The 20,315-nt window shown below is 44.2% G+C and overlaps 1 protein-coding gene across 15 annotated transcripts in view; it reads left to right on the forward strand.

The window, feature by feature from the left end:
• The window catches only part of ALPK1 (alpha kinase 1), a 50,182-nt gene that overhangs the window by 2,998 nt on the left and 26,869 nt on the right, over positions 1–20,315 (forward strand). For 3 of the 15 annotated variants that reach the window (XM_064510611.1, XM_064510597.1, XM_064510610.1), the window contains exons 2-8: positions 592–726; positions 1,511–1,606; positions 4,291–4,350; positions 4,510–4,659; positions 5,835–5,933; positions 8,732–8,935; positions 15,714–15,949. In XM_064510611.1, the coding sequence (XP_064366681.1) occupies positions 15,829–15,949 (121 nt within the window). In that variant the 5' untranslated portion in view covers positions 592–726; positions 1,511–1,606; positions 4,291–4,350; ... (2 more) ...; positions 8,732–8,935; positions 15,714–15,828. Of the gene's footprint in view, positions 1–591; positions 727–1,510; positions 1,607–1,650; positions 2,309–4,237; positions 4,351–4,509; positions 4,660–5,834; positions 5,934–8,731; positions 8,936–15,713; positions 15,950–20,315 lie in introns of those variants that run through there. The other 12 variants (XM_064510599.1, XM_064510601.1, XM_064510598.1 and 9 more) reach the window with 12 other exon arrangements.

The raw sequence follows: 20,315 nt of genomic DNA on the forward strand, positions 1-20,315 counted from the left end.
TGACCACAAGGGGACATGAGCAAAGCATTCATGTGTTGAATGGTATATGTGTTAAATGTCTGAAGTGCAGCTTATGTAGTGGGTTAAGTGGAAAACCTGTGAAAAATGTGCTAGCTGAGTGAGTTACCCCCCCAGCCCTCTCCTTATTTCCCTTGTTTGTTCAGCCCCTCTGGCACATCTCCAGATAGACTTGCAGTTTGTTCACTCGCTCTCCCCAGCATTATACGCCTTGCCTTTACCGCATTGCAGTGGGCACGTGTCACGCAGGCCCAGGCGTGCTCTGCAGCAGGATGCACACTGAATTGTACCTGGGTTGTCCCAGGGCCCCCGCCAGGCTCTTTGGGCAGCACTGAGGTGGCTCAAAATGGTCCTTCATGCTTCAGGGATGCGCAGAGCCGCAGAGGAGGAGCAGCAGTAGTGGTTACTGGGAGCTGATCGGTGCTTTAGAGCTGTAAAGGCCGGGGCCGGTGGATGTGTTTACTTGCATGTAGACTGTGCTAGAGATTAATGCTCACTGCCTAAGCCTGTGAATATCATGTGTGTTGGACTCAGATACCGACGTTCCCCCCATTCTGCTTCTCTCCCTCTCAGGCTATCCCACGTCCCGTTTCTTGGTCCAGTTGATGGTGCAGGAAGGCCGTCAGAGCAGAAGGCCGTACAGCTTTCCCGTTTCCAGCCCTGCAGTTCCCCACTGCCCTGCGCAGGGACCTGGGGGTGCAGTAGCCGGTAGGTGGCAGTGTCTGATCAGACACAGGGAGCCGCGGGCCCTGCGCCGCGCGGGGCGGCTCCGGGGCTCCGGGGGCAACCTGCAGCCGCGGCGCCGGGCGGAGCGGGGCCCGAGCGGCCCGTGTGCCCGCAGGCAGGGCGGCCGCCAGCGCCGGCGGCGGGGCCGGGGAGGGCTGGCTCTGCTGCCCGCTCGCCCCTGCGTGCCCCCGGTGTCCCTGGGTAGCCACAGGCACTGCAGCGCTCTGAACAGACCCTCTGCCTGAGAGGGGGAGGAGTCTGATTTTTTTTGTTGTTTTGGGTTTTTTTAAGTGAGAGTTATCATTTTGATATTGCAAGAGCTCTTTGTGGTACTTTAAATAAATGGTAATAACACCAGAGGTAGCTTCCAGGAGTGCATTTGGGAAAGGCGTAAAAGATGAAGCAAGAATCAGTAGCTAGGTTCTGCAGTTAGTTGTTACCACCTTACAGCAGCCAAGTGCCTCGTGTTTAAACAGAAAAGAAATATGCCTGGCTAGTCAAATAAAGATGGTATTTAGCAACCTGTAGTGTGTCTGTACAGAACCGCTGTAGGCACGCATACTCCAAATATAAAGCAAGACAGTCAGCTGTATCTCAGTGTGAGAGGGAGGAGATATGCACAAGGAGTTGCATTCACTGAAATTTTGGATCCTGCTTCCAAAAATAGCTCCACACCATGAAGCAGTTAGGAGGTATTCCAAAGGAAAAAGGGAGTGCAATTCCCTCTGTGTTTTATTTACTACTGCAGTCCTTCTCCTTTACTCAGGAAGAAGAATGCATCTGTTCTCAATCTCATCTGACCTGAATCAACTCCTGATGATGCCCCTTCTCTTGACTAATGGGGAGAACTATATCTTACAAGGTGGACTCTGTCTACGCCACTCCTAGTACTTTCTTGGTTTTTTTCTGTGTCGACATTACGGTCTGACTCTGGTTTTCCACCTGAACCTGTCTTGTTTTTTCCCTCTGTCTTCACCCCTGTGTTTCTGTGCTATCTCAGTTTCTCTTCTGTCTTCCTGCCCCTCTTGTTGGTGTGCTTCCCTCTCACTGTGCTCCGGATTGTTCTTCCTACCCCCCTCGGTCATTCTCTCCACCCTGTGTTTGTTTTGTCACTGGGGCCTGTAGAATGACTTGCAGGACAGTGAAACCACACTGTCATGGGGTGTCAAGGGATAAGGTAAACACCAGCAAGAGGCTGTGAGGTGGAACAGACTGATCCCTTTCGGCCTGCTGGCATCGCACAGCAAGAACCTCGGACTGGCCCAACAGTGAATCTTGAGCATCTCCTCCCTTATTCTGTCTAAGGGATGGCAGCCCTCCCTGTACATAACTGGTGGGGAGCCAGGGCAAGAAAGAAAAAAGGACAGCAGAGACAGTATGGAAGGAGGTGGAGACACTCCTTGTGACTTGGAGCCCCCTTCTACTGGTGGCTGTGACTTTGGAGGAAGGCTCATGCAGTACAGCACTCTGCGGGAGACAAGCTGTGTGTGATCCCAGCTTGCATAAGCAGTAGGGACAAGAAGCGGAAAAAGAAGAGTAAGGGAGGTCCGGTGCCATAGAACAGGTACTCAGTAATTGCTCCTTGCTTAAAATTATATGCAGATCTTCTTTAAACTCTGATCCATAAGAAAATTTGTCAACTCTTCCCTGTTGTTTTTTTCTGAAGTTGGAATGAAGACTGAAGTCTAAGCATTTTGGAGCAGAGCATGCTTCTCAGAGAAGAGCGTCGTAATGATTTTCAGTGCAGCTGAAAATGAGAAATCATTCATGCAATTTAAAGAAACACACTAGGGATGAGTATTCTCTACACAGTTGTTAACTGCAACTGTGCTTATTCCTCACAGCTGTAGAATAAAGGAACTCCCTCTGTTTTTTAAAAACAGAAAGCAGGGATTGATTTGGTGGTTAGCCCTACTGGAGTTGTCTTTGGTTGCCAATAACTGGGAGCCCAGCTTTCAGTCATTTGATGGTCTTCTCTCTTCAGCTGTATATGGACATGATTTACCAGTGGAAGATTTGATTCTCTAGTTTTAGGGAGAAGTATATGCCAGCTAGAAGTGTTGAGACTTGCATTTGTTATTTTGTGAGACTTCTCACAAATTAGAAGGAGAAAATACCTGGCATACACATTAGGTTTTTCCTTCTGTTCTGCTTAAATTCCAGTGAGTTTAAAAGCTAGTGCTTTGGGAATATCTGAGACATTCCATTTATGACTTTGGTAAATTAAATTCTTTTGTTTTCCAGTTAGTCTAGTTCATGTAAAGCAAGCTGTAAATTGGTTACACAGAATAAGGAAGACCTCTCTCTAGCTCCCCATTCATGAAGGGGACCTGATATCAGGAGACCTGATTGCATTCTTTGCAAGAACTGGAATGCTAGTGCAGGTTTCCTACTAAGATTATGCTTCAGGAAAGTAGCTTCTCCCCAGGTGACATGCCTTGTGTTGTCAGTTTGGTCCGGGGCTCTTCACTCTTTCCTCTTCTAAAGAACTGAGCTGTGGAAGCTGTCCAAAACTGCACTTCCTCAAGGTGACCTGATATCAGCCACCAAATAGTCAAAGGCTCAGTAATCGAAGTCATCACAATACCTAGAGTGGCTAGTGGCAAGTATTTTAAATACTGTATTGGGAGTTGATAAGAGTCTATGGTGAAATGTATTTGCTGCATTTAAAATTTGTTTTTTCTTGCTCTGAAGTAAATCCTTTGGAGTGTAAAAATTGTGACAACTGACCTAAAATCTACAGAAATGGTTTGGCTGAAAGCAAAAACTTCATGACTTCAGCGCACTTTGAAACAGCCTCCTAAATATCATTTAGATACTCTTTTACATGTACCACCTGGGGAGTGATACGGTTTTGTCTTCCAGCTATATAGTGGCAGTTTTCAATATTGTAGGCTATTCAACATCTAGGATGAAGTGCTTTTTTAAAAACAAGCAACTTAAACACTGCCTTCACAGGGGATGAGACTTTACCATAAGGACTGAGTCTGCTCACTCTCTCTGGTTCTACACTGTTTAAGTGGAGATAATTTCCTGTGTAAAAATGCAGACTGAACAGAACCAACCTTTACAGCTCCCTTCAAAAGCAGCGATTGAACAAAGAAGGCTATTTTCAAGAGTTAAAGATATGCCCTAAAATGAAGAAACTGTCCTTTGCTGATATATAGCAAGAATGATATATATCAGTGACTGGAGTGTTGTTTTTCTTTCCCCCTTGAATTTGTATAGATGTTAAGGTGTTAAGGATTCCACATTCTGTACTGTGTGACAATAAATACTATATTCCATTATTTCATACTTTAAGGGGTTAAATGGTACCTGTGTGTGAGAGGTGCACTCTGCCTTGAAGGTAGATAACCCAGTTTTTCTTTAAAGATATATATATATATATGATCCTGTCCAGAATAGCTTTACCTGTGATGTCTATTATGTTGCAGAGCTGACTGGCACAATACGACACTGTCAATTTTCCTCCGGTGTGTGCTTTAAATTCTGGTGAATTTAAAGTTTCTTGTGACTCATCGTGGTACTACTCTTACTTTCTAGCTGGCATCCTAAACTGAATGACCAAAAAATAGACCCGAACCGAAGACTGCTGAAATAAATGTGAGCCTTTCCACAAAAAGGGCTTTAAGGTGGAAGAGAAGGGAGGGAATCATGTTTTGACAAATATTATTACTTTGGCATCCCCTGTTTCTTTGCCACTTGGGATTATAGTGTCTGTCATCCTTTAAGACTGAGCCATTGTAACCTGCTGTATTTCAGAAGCCTTGAAGAAGTTGGACTGTAAGACAGAGCTTTCACCCAAGGAAGCTGATGCCTGGTTCATCTTTACCTTGTGTCATTCCAGTAACCCTCCCTTCGAGCAGCTGCTCTCTGATGATGTTTAGCAGTGAGGTGTTTGTACTACATTAGGTGCGTATGCTTTAGTTTGAAATCCTCACTGAGAGGTAGTGAGGGTGGCCTTGTATTTCTTCCTTCCTTTGTAGCCCCCTTATTTGGGGGCAGGGAGGTTCTAGCCCTTAAAATTCTTGGTGATGAAAACAGCAGGATTTCACAACACAGGGAGCATTGGTTTATGGGTTTGTGTATAGTCTCACAAGGGAACACTGTTCAATAGGCTTCAAAGTGATTCAGCCATGGCATAACCGTGGCTGTGGCCACATGTAATATAGCCTGTAGCTCTTTAAAGAGGATTAGCCTTAGATCAGGGACAGCATTCATTGCTGGATTTCATGTAAAGTAGAATATGCTAATGAAATGGAAATGTCTACAGCAAACATTGCATAATATTGCATACCCTCAAAATTGAGCTTTGTGTCTTGATATCTCTGCTGGAAGTTAAACTTTTATATTCTGTTTGCTACTTGGAGAAAAAATGAAGTTTGTAATATCACCACAATTTCTCTTTAGCAAAGCTAAAAAGATAACAAAAATTTGAAGGTAACTTTTCAAACGCTATCAAATGCTTTAATAATGTCACAACTTTCCAGCAGAGAAAAAATCCACGATTATCTTAAAATATATTCATTTGACTCTTCTGAAACCAGCATAGGCTTGGTTCGATTCTTTGTTCTTTCCCTTTCTGTCCTTCCATTGATTTAAAGGGCAGGTTTGGGCTTACAGGACTTTCAGGATCAGTCCTGCAGAGAGACAATATTTCTGACATGCGTTTCTGAGCCATTTCATCCTTTTAAAGCATCTTCTGTCTGTACATCAGCCTCAGTTGGCAGGATTTAGCTCTCCTTTTCCAGTTTTATGCCAGTCTTTTGAATTCTTGAGAACTGTGTGTGTGTGTGTGCGTGTGTGTGTGCGTGTATATGCATGCATATACATGTATATCCCTAAAACTTCAAGGGGATCAGCGATTTAAACTAACTTGAGAAGCTGTGAAGGATTTTATTTGCAGAAGGTCATAAACACCTCTCAGAAAATCATGTTAACGTGAGCACTGGGAAGTCACTGGGCTCTTCTGAACGCCTTGGGTATGGTGTTACGTGTAAAGGAACCCGTTCTTATCGCATTAGCATGTGGTATGTAATTAATAAAGATGATTCCAGGTGTAATGTTTAATGCCACTTATTTCACAGGAAATTTGCTATCCTAATGTGAAACCGATTCAGGGCCTGGACTTGAAACCTTTGCACATGGAAACATTTAGACCTACCACAAGTGATCTTCTCCCACAAGTAAGCAGGCATTCATGTGGGGCTCTGCCGTATCAGCCCAATGGTGTGCATGTGTGGCTGGGGTTTTGATGCCTGTGCAGCACATGCAGACAAATACTTGGTATAAAATATAGTGGACATAGTATACGCCAGTGGGTCATTTTGCTTTTTCATACTTACAAGTGAAGACTTTAAGTGCCTCATCCCAGTGTGCTGGGAAATATAAGTCTGGGAAGAAGATCCTTCTGGCTCCATTTCCCAAACGTGAGCTTTCATTACTTAGTAGTTTCTCACTCTGCACAGCCCCACAACTTAGGATTTTGTTGTTTGGGGATTTTTTTTTTGTTGGTGGGTTGTTTTTTATTTTGCAGTTTTGAAGGGTTTTTCTCTGTAGACATGGAGGGGTGGTGATACATATTCATGAAAGATAAGTCTTTCCAGCCCCTATTAGCATTGACAAAGACTTAGCTGTTTCACACAGCAAGCTGACTGGAATTGTGTGGGGCCTGCCTGACCAGATTAGAGCAAACAGCAAGCTTATTCCTCCAGTCCTTAGGCCTCGCCTTCCTAACAATTTCCCCAATTGTCATTTTGACAAGGCTGTCATTAGGTGATGGCTTCTTTTGGCCATTTTCAGATAAAGGTAATTTCCCTAACTTCCATTTTATTTGACAACAAGTAGTTTGGGAGAGAAAGGAAGTGCTTCAGTAGTTTATGGATTAAGGGTTTGTCACTTCAAAGGCATCTTTGATCTAAAAATATGTGCTGTACCAAATTCATTATGTCTTCCTTTTTTTTTTTTTTTAAAACTTCTTAATTTATTGATCTGCCCCTCAATTATTCCCTTTTCTACATCCCCTAGTGGTGCATGAGGTAGCAGTGATGAGGGGAAAGAGCCCAAATTGCCACTCTGAGAAGTCATTACTAGGGGAAAACAACAGGTGCTTTTGTTCAGCACCGAGGGCTGGCTCCATCACAGATCTGGTTTTAGCCAGAGATCCTGCCTGCTCTTATCCTGGGAGGGATATTTAGTTGGGTGTAGAGATGGGTTAAAAATTTGAGGAAGACAGAAAAATATCTAGGAACATACATTTCATGAGGACTGGCTTTTTAATGTATTTTATATTTGTCTGGTCACTCCTCTTAAGATTGAATGGCCTAAAAGCATGGATCTCATACAGGGAACACTGAGCAAAATGGAGCTTGTATAGTTCAGTGATCGATTTGACTCCCAAATGGTTTGTTCAATGAGCTCCATGAGGTGGCCAGTAGCCCTGTGTTTTTGTTATAAAGTTTTCTGTGGATGATCACCCCCTCACCTCCCACACCCATCCTTAAAACATTGCTGGTGTTACAGAATTTTGTGCAAGGAACATTCTCCAATTAAGGTTAGCTTCGAAATAAAGCTTCAGAGTTCCTTTTTTAAAAATGAAAATAATGAATGTTTTGTTTCTGTGCTGCACTAAAATATCCCAACCATCGTTCTAACAAACAAAAACATAAAAGCACTTTTCCTGTTCTGCTTACAACTTAGATGCTCTTCCACAAAGCACTAATCTCAGCTTTGGACTGGGTAGCGAAGGGCACTGTTGAATGTAGTATTTGCCTGGACTTTATCCAGCAGAGGAGGAGTGTTCTTAAGCGCAGAGCTGTACTGGCAGAATTTACATTTGGATACTTAGCTCACTCTCCTACAAGGAAAGCAGGATGTGGTGTTAGTCTGAATACGGATCTAGAGCTAGGCTTCTGCAGTGTTTGGGCTAGCCAGGTTAGGCACTGTGTTTCACTTCGGACCCTTCTCTGCTTTTTAACACTGGGCAAAACTTTGTTGTTCATTACATCAGTGTGAATCTATCATGGTAGTGATGTTACTCTAGCCTTGCGCAGGCTTAACTCTGATTGGAATTTGTTCTGTATTAATATTAATATCAGTTACATCTAATTACTTCAGCTTTTTCTGTAATGCTACCTCTGTAGTCTACCCAGCCAGATAACCATCTTGCTGCTGGAGGCTGTTTCTGATCCCATTTCTAAACAGAAGCACTTCTGCTTCAGCTCTGGCTGGGGTAGCTGTGCAGAGGCTGGCTTTTTTTCTTTTTTTTCTTTTCCTTTTGCCTGCTAATTGGCTGAGACCACCAGAATTTGGAGGACACAGATGTCACTGATAGTTTGCCTAGGGAGCACATTCATGCCCATCTGTTGCAGTCTAGAAGGCTGTTCATATATCCACAAGGCCTTCATTTAATTCTTGTCAGAAAGTAATGTAAATCCAGTTTACCTCAGAGGTCACAGCCAAGATTTATGCCAGTGAGCCCCCTGCAATTTACACACACTGTAGTTGTATAGGATGAAAAGAAAGCCTTTCATGTTGGTGCATATTAACAAGAAAGCTTGCCTTAGGAGAGGCTTTTTGATTGAGGTTCTTCCTTATTTTAATACAGCCAATGCCAGTTGGTGTATCCAGCTTTACCAAGAGAAAACATCTAATCTTTAAGCCAGAGAAGTAAAATAAATAAATAAAGCCCCTAGCAAATCTTTTTTTTTCCTTAACCATCTTGTCTCTTCCGTGTGGCAAAGCCTCCATGTACTAGAAAGAAAGATAAATGCTGCAGTAAAACACAAGCGTGTGTGTTGAAATAGGAAACTGAATTTACTTTCTGTGAAGGATGCTACTAACTCATCAGCTGAACTGTGGTACTTGCTTGTGGTACTAAATAATTCTAGATAGTGTTCTGCTTTTTCCTTTTTTATTTTTTTTCTCCCCCCACCCCACAGCTGACAAATCTGCCAGTAAAGTTGTGCCTCTTTTTTTAACACAGGTAATGGGAAAGTTTCCAAAGGGCTCGTGCTCACATCTGTGGGAGAGGGAGCAACTGAGGATGCCATATGACTTGGTACCTGCTGAAGGAAAAATATCGGCCTGAATGTCCAATTGCTCTGTTAGTGACAATCTTTTACATTTTCTTCAGCTTCCTACAGAAAGCAAGGTGAACCAAAATATCATGCATACTTCTGGAGTGGAGGTGAGACCATAATTCAGTCAGCTCCAAGGGGGTCTGCAGCAAAAACAGATCAGCACTGCCTTTCTGTTACAATTTCACCACTGTCCCTCTTATTTAATCAAGACACTATACCAGCTTAAAAATCTTGCTCAAAAGTTTATCTAGCTTCATTGACCCCAGGGAAGCTACGTGCAGTTGTGCCACGTTACTCCAGGAGCTGCTATGTACAGTCTTCTTGTTGAGCAGTTCAGTACTTGGTTAGAATAAGGAAACTGATTTTTACAGACAAGCACGGGCAAGTGTTGCTGTCTCAGCGCCTACTGAAAATGCTATACTGGCATGTGGCGTTGGCATGGCTAAAGTGTATGGGAAGGGAAGAATCATTCAGCCTGTTGAATTAAACCAGTGGGAAAAGGTAGAAATGCAAATGGTACAGACACTTGAGTTGAAAAATAGCTGTTAAAAATAAGTTAAGTACTTTGATATTAAAATTGCTTGTAAAAATAGATGAAGAAACACGTCAGGCAAAGATGAATCAGGGTGTGCAGGGAGAACACAAAGGGGTTTCCGAGGTGGGCGCCTCTGCTTCCTTAGGCCCAGTGTAGTTTGAGGGTGCTCTTTTCATTTAGTTCTACTTTAGGGAATCCTCTTCTTAAAGTTAACTCTTCCTCACACAAGCATAAAAAAACTCTGGCCCAAACCTCCTTGCTGCAGATGAGCAGCAAGTCTCTTCCTTCTCCTCGTATTGTCTGGCTGGTGGATTTTGCTTAAGCAAGTGCTTTCAAATGTGATAGGCATGAAGATCAGCATCATTTAAACTGGATCATAATGACCAGAGTGATTTGGGGTTAGGAGGGAGGAGAGCAAGGCGTAGTTGGCATCAAAATTAAAACAGGGCTCAAATTCTAACTTCCAGTGTAGCACTTAAAATAATTAAAATGTTTATTTGAAAGTCAAAACAGCCTCAGTCATAAATAACTATCCATTCCTCAATTGATTGTGCCGAGTCCCAACTGGGAGCACTGGGAATAAGGTTTATTTGCTCCCTGTTGGGATTAATCCATAAATGTAGTCTCCGCATGGAACTCATCAGGTCTTGGCTTCCTCTTCATTAGTCTCCCCGGAATTGAAGGGTAGCCTGAATAAGAGGAAAATTAGGATAATATATTTTCAGAGAGAAAAGGTCTGGCAATCTCTAATTTGCATTTCAGGACCATAATGCTGTGGAACGTTTCTCAAATGATGGTGTCTGAGAAGCAAATGCTTGTTATGCTTGCTGTTTTTGAAGTTTGAATGTGTCAATTAAATATCTCTCTCTCTCTCTCTCTCTCTTTTTTTTTTTTTTAAAGCTTCCAAAGCTAATCATAGTCTTAAACTAACTAGATTGACTTCCAGGCTTCCTTCTATCTACAGTGTAACTTAGAATTCCTTTCTCTTGACAGATCTTTTGGTCTTCTAGCCCAAGGGCTCTGAAATGTCACAGTATGGCCTATTTCTTATTAAAGAGATCATCTCACTATAGCCCACCCAATTACTTCCTCCCTCCCTCTGTTCTCAATCCCACCTCTGATTAGACATCATCTATAGAAATACACTTTCCCTCCCCCTGGGCCTTTTAAAATTTTTTTTCATGATATTTGATGCAAGAATGTTTTTTAATCCAGGCTCCAACCAGAAATGGCACAGGCTTTTTTTTTTTTCATCATTCGTGTTTTGAAGTGTCTAACAATTCTGTCAGTCTTTTAAGGTCACTCTTTGCCCATGGTTGTAGTCAAGGGGCTTTCCTGTCCCCAGAAAATGCTTAAATCCTCAATCTGATGTAAAATTGTTTTCTTAAGTCAGTCTTGATCTGTGTTTTGAAAGTAGTAGCTGAATTATTTGCTGGTGTGTCCTTAGAAAGCGTTTTTGTCTATACAGTCTTGCAGCATATCAAGCAATTTTTAGACCTCTTTTAGTTTTTTTTCACTTCAAAACTCAAATCACCTTTAAATACCTTTTGTTAAGATTTAATAGTACTTTAAGAATGCTGATTAAAAACCACTGGAAGAGTCACAAATGCTTCCAGAAGTTTGTGCAAGTACTGCCCTTTGGCTTTAGTCTTAGGTACTGCATTTGCCCCAAGTTGTAAGCTGTGTGCTTGGTTATTTGCATGTCCTAGCTGTCATTCAATACTACAGCTGTTACAAAACACACAGTTAAAGTGGCATCTGTAAAAAGGATGCTGCTATAGTTTAAAGCTCTTTGGTACATTTTAAATTGATTTTATGATGCAAATCATTGCCCTTAGTGATGGGTCGCAAAAGGGCATCTTCACTCTAAGTACTAATGTACCGTTTATTGCACTGATGTATGTGGTTCCATCGCTTTGTTGTCACTGCTGTTGTAAATCACTATTACTCTAAGTGTTCTCACTGTTTATTTAGCTTTTCGGAAAAATATACTTTAAGAAAAATTTCTCACTTGCTGAAATTCATACATCCTCATCATCAGTCTGGCAGCCTCCCAGTGAGGTAGATCCTTACAATCCTGGGAAGCCGAGTGGTGTACTTCTACACTAGTTTAGGCTTCCCCACAAAGCCGCATCAGTTCCTCGTGAGGCTCACACTCTTTGTGGCTCACAGAGCCACGGGGCTCTCCTCCTTACGGTAGAGACCAACATGATGTGCCGGGCTGCAGCCTTGCAGCCCTCCCTCCTGTCCACAAGCTGTGTTTTAGAGTAGTTCTGGGCTCTGGCAGCAGCATGCACAGAGAAGTTGGGGCATGTGTGTAAGCTCCCTTTTGACTCACTTGATACTATGCAATTTTTTGTAAAGGCAGGTGTCCCAGCACTTGTTTGCTTTAGTGCATCTTTATAGAAAATTTTGTTTAGGAACATGTGTCTAGTAGGGGTGGGAGAGTGACAGCTGAACACAGGTTTTCTTCAACACACTTCTGTGTGCTTGTGTAACAGTCTCCTCCTCTCTGTCCCACATTTTGTAATGGGGCTGATGTACATGTCCATGTACATGTCTGTTCTAGAGAGGGCTTCCTAGAAAACAAGATTTTTGAGAAATCAGTTACACAAAGGAATGGAGTCAGGGCCAGATGGCAGGGATGCTTCATCCCAATCTGAGAGGTACTCATGGGAAAGCCACACACCCATCCACACAGGGCTGTTTAATCAGATAAATCAATTAGCAGATGTCAGTGCAGTTAACAGAGCAAGCAACACTAGCGTGGGTGTGTTACTGTGATTACAGCAGAGAAGACTACTTTTCTTGGTGGAAACCCAGCAACTGGATCAGCTTTTCTAGAGCTGGCAGGGTAGGGAGGAGAGGACTCTGGTTGTCCCAAGGATGTGCTTTTTTTGGTGTTGTCACCAGGCTCAGATGTCTGTCTTTGCTGTCCCGGAGGAAGAGGGGAGCTTTGTGAACTAGGATGTGGACTAGGGACATCATGCTGTGATCAGATTCCATGAGTTCGGCTGCTTTTTTTTTTTTTTTTTTTTAATGATTTTTGGTGGTGACAGATAGTTCAACCCTAGGAGCATTTGCTTATTTTTGCGAGCTGTCCCTGGAAAAAGTGGTTTCTAACTCGTAGTGCAAAACGCTTCTTATTCGCTGGTCAACATCAGCATCCTGCCTGAGGACCTCTTATCTGTCGTATCTCTGCGTTGTACTGACCCAAACGAGGCGCTGTTGCTCAGGCTACATTCCCCGACGTCCCGCTCCCCCTGTGGAAGAGGGTAGGGATCGGGGGCCCTGGCGGCCCTAACTGCCCTGACCAGCCTCTCTGGGACCCCCACCCATGCCCCTTGGCCAGGGGCCCTGTTTCAGCTCAGCCTGGGTCCTTCAGTCCTGGCTTGAGCTACAGCACAGGGGTACCTGTCTCCTGGATGGACTTTGGACCCACGCTGCAGCCATGTCTCCAGCCTCGTCTCCAGACCCATCTTCTGATGGGAGCCCCTGGGTGGACCCTGGTCCTGGTCCGTGACCTCACTGTGCAGGGAGCTGTTGCAGCACCCCGTTACCAGTGCCCGGCTCTGCCTGCCCCGCTCAGACCCTGTGGGGCTGTGCTCTGCGTTGGGGTCACCCTCAGCTCCCAGCTTGACCCCCTCATCCCTCATGGGGGAGCCTGAATTGTGTATTTTATTCAGTTGTTTTTCCTGATGGGTTCATCATTTTAACAGCTTTCAGAGCACAAGTTTCACTGGATCACAGTCACAAATACAGTGATAAGACCAATGCTGTTCCTCAGAGTGCGTTCATAGAGTAGGCACCTCACAGAAGTGAGCAAGTTTGACTTCACAGCACCTGAGGTCTCCAGCTGTCTGTTCAGAGGCTCAGCAGACGGGCCCGATCTCAAGTGGGATCTCTGTTCCTCTTTGTTTATGTGATACTGGAAGGGAGAAATGAGAAAAAGTATGTGACTTGACAACATCAGGATGTCAACAGTAGACCTAGGAACTGAACCTAGCTCCTCTGTATCTGTCTGATGCTGTACCCTCAAGACTCCTGAATTCTTCCAAGTGGGTGCTTTGTGCTCTCTGAAACACTAAGACTACAGTCTGCTTTCACAGTTCGTTGAATAGCATGTCAGGACCTTTTTGTGTTGTGCTCCAGAGTGGAGCTGCCGTAGAATGAAGCCCTGCAGCTGTATGTGTGGCATGGCAAGAATCGACACCAGCAAAGCGCTACGTGATCGCAAAGCCAGACTGCAGAGCCTAGGAAATGTTGAAATTAAACATATTGGCAGTCTTAGCTTTGTCTGAGTTTTTACTGCAGCTCTGCACCTAGCTGATCTCTTCTTGCTTGTGCATCCTGCTCTCCAGTTGCTCTTACACTGCCTGTACCCCTGCCCTCAGTCTCCCTTTTATGGCTTTTCTCTGTTTCTTCTTTCTCTGACGTTCATCTGAAGAGTCAGGAGGGTTTTTTTCTCCCTTGTGTGGGTCCCTAGTTCTTTTTGCCGAGGCAGTTGCAGTACACAGTACCACTGACTGACTCCTGCCTCCAGGCTCTTTGCTGATCAATCCCATCGTTTGCCCTGCTCCACCTGCCCTTCCCTGGCAGGCTCTCTGTTCCTCTCTCCTTTCGCATGAGTGCATCTCTTTTGCCCTCTGCTTTTCGGTCTGGCAGCTTGCTCTTGCTTGGTGCCATTGAGAGCACAGGCTATCTGCCGCCAAATCCACGATCCAGAGAGCTGCAGCAAAAGAGAAAAAAATGTCCAGAAAGATAGCTGCTAAAAAAGTTTTTTCTAGTCAGCAGAGCAAACAGTGTTTGTATGTGTATTTGCCTGCCCTTCCCTTCCTTCTTCAGAGGCTTATAATTGGGCCAATTTTAGACATGTTTTCATAGGTTGCATTGCTTCAAAACATGGGAGTAGTGCTTTTCTAAGGGAAAAGGTCACCAAATTTGTTTTGCTATGGAAAAAAACCCAAGTATTTCCTCCATGCTTCATTTTTGGAAGCTGCTGAATTGTTTTAGCAGATACTGAGAGAGATACTGGAGATGGAAATTTTTTTTTTCTGAACTGCCATTGACAACATCGTAAGCACCTGAAGGTCTTAACAGTGGAAGAGTTATGGCAAGCCTAGTAAAGGTGTGTGCATAGGGAGAGCTTGGCCTCTGCTACCAGCAGTCCAAGCAGATGCTGGTGGACCTCTGCTTCTAGGGACATCCTCCAAAAAGTACTGTAGTAACTGGGAGGGGTTTGCAGCTGGTTCCCTGCACGTCGTGTACAAGCTGCCCCATGGCAACTGCAGCATATCCGGACCCTGCGCATGGGTGCTACCAGCTGATCCTTGAGGGTGCTTCTGGCCCCTGCTCTGAAACCTGCTCAGCAGCACACAACGCAGTGCCAGCACCAGGAGCGCTTCCTGCAGATGAAGGCGCAAGGTGGGAAGGCATGGAGACATGGGAGGCAGAGGTATGGAATCGGCATGGGTGGTGGAAAGGAGGGGTTAACAAGAGTTGAGGCCTTGGTTTGGGGAGACAGAACGCATGACAGAAAAAGCAAGAAGGCAGCAGGGTTGAAGATCACATTTGGAAAGTCTACTGCGAGAGAAGCAGCAGCTAGTCTCATTAGAGGAGGCCTGGCTTTGTCAAAGGTGAGCCTTGTGCGTGTGATAGGCAGACAAAAGCCCCTGTCCTTTCTGTCTGTCACAGAGCTGGTGAAGCTGTAATAAACTCCAGTGTTCGTCCTGGGGGCCTGTGACTTTGTACTAGGTTGGCTCCTGACTCTTGCAGCATCTGCAGCAAAAAGACTCTTAATTCAGGCAGACTTCTTGAAAAATAGACTGAAGGCTATTTCTGCTTGGCTGCATCAAACAGGCATTGGTAGTACTTTGTGTTGTGTGGCAGGACTGGGGACAGCACAAGCAGAGGTAAGAGGAGAGAGTGACATGTTCCCGTGCCCCTGGGTAAGAGGCAGTGTCCCCGTTTCCTCCAGAGCCTGGTAAGCTTACGCAGCATCCTCAGCAAGCGCTGAGCACGTACAGGTCTGCAACTCAGTCCATGCTGAAAGTACTTGACAGCACAAGCCTCTGAAATGCAAAGGGGTCCAGAACATCCCAGCTAGTCACTTCACTGCTTGTGGTTTCACAGCTCTATTGAAAAGCAAGTCCTTTCTCTTTGGCACCTCGGAGACGTGTGCCTTGCACAATTTGTCACAGAGACCCCGCAGTAATTTCACACACTCCTCTAATACAGTCCTCCGAGGCTGTCATGTATTTTCATGTATTTCCTCTATTATTTCTCCCTGCTTGAATCTTTCAGATAATTGATGATACTTTAGTTAATCATTTTCCCCCTCCTTTGTTCAGCAGGTACCTCAGCCTTGAAGGGATCCTTTTCATTTCGAATCTGTGTCTTCTCCTAAGTAATTGATCACTCTGCACCCGGGGACACCCAATTCACAGCGGAGCAGGATCAGGCTTCATGAATAATCAAAATGTTGTGGCCACGCTGCTGCAGGAGTGCAAGCAAGCTCTGGACGCGCTCCTGTCGGCAAAGTCTGACGCATGTGAGGAAGATGAGCGAGAATACCAGCGGTGCGAAGGTGAGGTCCCGAGGAGAGGCACCAGGAGCGAGCCAGCAGGTTGCTCTGTGCCTCAGCGCTGCCGTGACCGGTCCTCAGCCCTGCCCTATTTTTCTTCTCCTGGCAGATAAGTGTCAAGAGATGACTGGATTTGTAGGCCATGAATGGGATGTGGGCTACAGGCAGGCGGGGAAAGAAGCCCACTTTGTTGCAGTGAATTGCTGTCAGTTCTAATTTTAGGCTTCAGTAAACATGAGGCTGTAAGGAACAGTTTAGTTTGGGAAGAACAATGCCCGAAAGTTTGCTGATGCACGTAAATTTCAGTTATTAAAAAAAAAAAAAAAAGATGCAACTTCTGAATAAGGGCACATATTTCCTCTCCTTTCATAGGAACTGGGGGGAGGGCGTTTTCTGTTTGTCAGCTTCTCCTGATATATTAAAGAGCTCATTGCCTGAATCTTTATCTTGTAAAATGCGCGTGACCTCTGTAAGTGGTGTCCAGAGAAAAAACTTGCAAAATCCCTCCTGAAAGGAAAATCCATGCCAGCTAATGGCTGGAATAAATATCCAGGAAAGGATGCAGTATTTACTGAGGGCTTTAATAAAAGAATTCTTCATTTGTTTTAATGCTAGCATTAAATGCAAGAAACTAGTATTTATTTGGTATTGATTTTGTTGAGAGTGGTTTTTAAAATTTTTTATTACTACTTAATTCAAGTGGAATTCCAGTTCACATTAATTGTGAAAGGGTGTAAAACACGTAGTTCAGTTTTGTCTAGAATCAGATTTTCAGAGGGCTACACAGCTGAATCGTCACAGGTTTTTTACTAATAAAATAAAAGGCATGTTTGAATTGCTGAACTTGTTTGAACTACACTTTTTCTATACAAACTGGGGAAGTTATGAATGCTGTTCTGCAACACAGAAAAATAAAAAAAAAACTTAAGTAGGTATAGGAGATATAGTAAGGGATGCTGATGGAATTTCTGAGGAAAAAAAGCATTAGAAAAAAATCTGCAAATACTCAGTTCTACATGCTGGTTTTGTGTGGTACTATACATTTGCAGAACTGTCTGTTTTCCAGTTTAGTGTTAGTAATGTTTGGGTTTGCTTTGCTTGAATGACTTGGCCATAACGTTAATTTGATTTTTGAAATCCTTTGTCTTGGAGAGGAGAGCTGTTTAGGATATGGTTTTGCGAGCATCCTTGTTCTTGCTGGGAGGTCAGCTGTGGCTTTCTGAAGCACCCAAGTCTGGTTTTGAGTGCATTTGTGATAGAGGGTGGCATATAGGTTTTTGTTATGGATACTGGAAGATTTTTCTCTTCTTTTTTTGTTTTCAACAAAAGGTACTTTTTCTCATCACAAATTCTTTCAAGCTTTATTATCACCCTTTAGAATCGGCTCTTGAACTCCTAATCAGGTAGCACTTTTTCCCTTCATCCTCCTTTTTCCTTTTCTCCTATTAAATACCACAAAGTATGAGAAATAATCAGTTTAGTTCCAGATAAGGTAAATCAGTGCCCTTATAATCACTGAATTAGACATGGTCCTTCAGGTAAACTGCTTCAGGAAATGGCTGATCAGAGTGTGAAGCGGGGTGCAGGCTTTTCTGAGGAACCGTTCCCATGAGCTGGCTGAAAGCAGGAAGAAAATTACTTTGCAGCAGGGCAGTGACAGTGATATTAATACCTGCTCGCAGTTCCCGCGTGCGAGCGTGCGCAGGGAGGACGGAGCCTTGCAGGTTGGCTGCTGCCGGCTTTGTCAGCCGCTTGCCGCTGGCAGGTGGTTTTTAAGCAGCAGTAACAAGCGGCTTGCGCTCTAACGGCTTCGTCGGGCCCACATGTGCCTCCCGCAGAATGGCATTATTACAGGGTCACTTCTGGCAGCAGTTTGAGCCAAGGGGACTCTCTGAACACAAACGCGGAGGGGGTTTCTCCTCCTCCCCTCCCCCAGACATTGTCTTTGTTAGCTTGGCTTTCTTCAGACCAAGCACAGGAAAAACTGAAAGCCAAATACATATAAATAGGGGTGAGAGGGGAGAGGAGGAGCGAATCCTCATCTTGCTTTATTTTAGGAGACAGAGTGGGTATTAGATTGGCTTGCCTTTTTTTTTTTTTTTTTTTTTAAACAAATCTTTCAAGCTAACCCCTGCGTGGGTTCATCTCCTTTTCAACCCATATTAATTAGTGAATTTACATTGCTTGCACAGATAACGGCTATCATATATAAACTCTTGTGCTGGGAGTTGGATTTTAGCTGAAAACCATCGTAGCTACCTCACTGACTGTTCTGTGGGGTCTAGTGGATGTCCTTGCATTACAACATCATATTATCGTAATTAACACACTAATTGCATTTATTTCCACGTGGTGACAACTAGACACCACAGCAAAGTTTGAAGCTGCAGCTTGCTAGGTTCATACAAGGTCCTGTCCCAAAGGCAACTGATGGCTTCCAGCTCACTAAATCCTTCCAAAAATGTTACTGTAGATTCCTTTTCTAAGCAGCTCAGCAATGATGACTGCTAAGGATGACTCTTTAAAAATAAAAGTTCAGTATTAAAGAATTTGGCCATATTCTTTGTTCTTTAGTGCATCAGGTAAGATTATGGTTTAATTAAGGATAACACAGAAAACAGTAACAGGAGGATAGCAGTAATATATTTATGCACTAGAGAGAATATCAGCGTTCACATTCTCCCATGGATCTTTGTTTTATTGACACTTTTTCCTATTTTAGTTTTATTGAAGTAAACACGAGTTTTATTGGGAAAGACAGAAGAAGGAGGCAGAAAAGGAGACAGGAAGGCTTTCTGTGTAAACGTCCCATTTCTGTTTCTCTGGATTCCCCCATACACATCAGTGCTATGGGATCCTGTGAGGAGACGTTATAGAGGTGCTTGCTGTGATTGCCTTCAAGCATCCCTCATCTTCCATTGCGGAAGATTTAGGGAAACTCAGTCTTCAGGTATTAACATCCCTGTGACCACCCTACCTAGGGTTTTTTACCGTTGTTTTGTGTTCCCTGTGATCAGGTGAGCATCCCTGCTCCTGTGCTGATTTTTGCAGGGCTGCCACACTGCAGGAATCACTGGGATTGCTAGGCTGGGAACTCACGTCGCAGCCTCCTGGCCCCCCCAGCTCCTCCACTTGGGCACCTTCCCAGACAGTTGCTCTCTGCGCAGCAAGGAGGACTGAGCCTCTCTGGACACAACTTCAGAAAGCTGGGAAACATGGTTATGGGTGAAACTGTAGTGAAGTATAAAGGGAAGTATGTCCAGAACTGCAGCAACAAGTGAGAAAACTTTCCAACTTAGGTTGGAAAATGTGATACAATTTTTTATGGCAGCTTTTTGAAAATCTGGTGCTAGATGACAGACTTCCCACTTTTTCCTAGGAAAAAACACTGTAGTACGAGCACAAAATAAAATTTTATGTAGCATATTTTCTACAGTTGTCTATAAAAGATTCATTTAGAAATACATAGTAATGCATTTATTGCATTACCTCATTAAAGCAACGATGGTCTCTGAGCAGGGGTTTTCTAGGGATTAATGGCCAGAAGGGGCTAGATCTGCAGCTGATGATCACCATTAACCCCATCTGGGCAATAATCCTTGTTAATCCATTTTTATTGGCCAGAGAGTCTGTTTGGCCTAGTGGTTAGCACAGCACACTGAGGCTGCAGCTTCACTGCTATTTTAAAGAAAATGAAATCCGAGCTAGTGCTGAAAGAAGGGGACAAATTCAGGCCCAGATCTCCAGCTGTGTGTTCCTACTAGCAATTGCATCCTTAGTTGGATCTGCTTGGAGATCCAGCTGAAGCTAATCATTTTGTTTTGTAAGTTAGTTTCCAGCTGGACTCGGTTGCTGCTGGAGCTGAGTGATGGTTAGTGCTGGCGGAAGCAAAGAGCCAGCCCTGGGGAGGGAGCAGGGCTGGGGGTTTGGCAGCGGCCACGGAGCAGCCTAAGCTAAATGCAAAATTGTGCTTTTGCTTGGTGAGCCCCAGCACCTCTCTGGAGGATTGAACACCAGGCACCCCATGTGAAGTGCCTGGGAGCTGGGAGCACTTCACTTAGCAAAACCTACCATTTGACTTCTGTGCTTTGCTTTCCCAGCTGGGAGGTAAGCCATGCTTTATGTAGTGTTTTGAAACCCTCAGGTGAAGGCACAAGGACTGGGGTTATCAGAAGCACAGCTCTGTGCTGGCTGGCTGTCGGGCACCCCGGTAGTAGGAGCGTGCTGGGGCCAAGGCTACCCTGTCCTTGTGGCTTCTTTTTTACTTCTGTTATAAACTGTGAGCAAAACGCAGAAACTCAGGCCACATCCTCAGCTAGTGCAAATTACAGTTACCTTGGCCTCTAAGAAGATGTATTGCACAGTGACA

Source organism: Dromaius novaehollandiae, chromosome 4 (assembly GCF_036370855.1).
Source record: "Dromaius novaehollandiae isolate bDroNov1 chromosome 4, bDroNov1.hap1, whole genome shotgun sequence".
Classification (NCBI taxonomy): Eukaryota; Metazoa; Chordata; class Aves; order Casuariiformes; family Dromaiidae; genus Dromaius; species Dromaius novaehollandiae.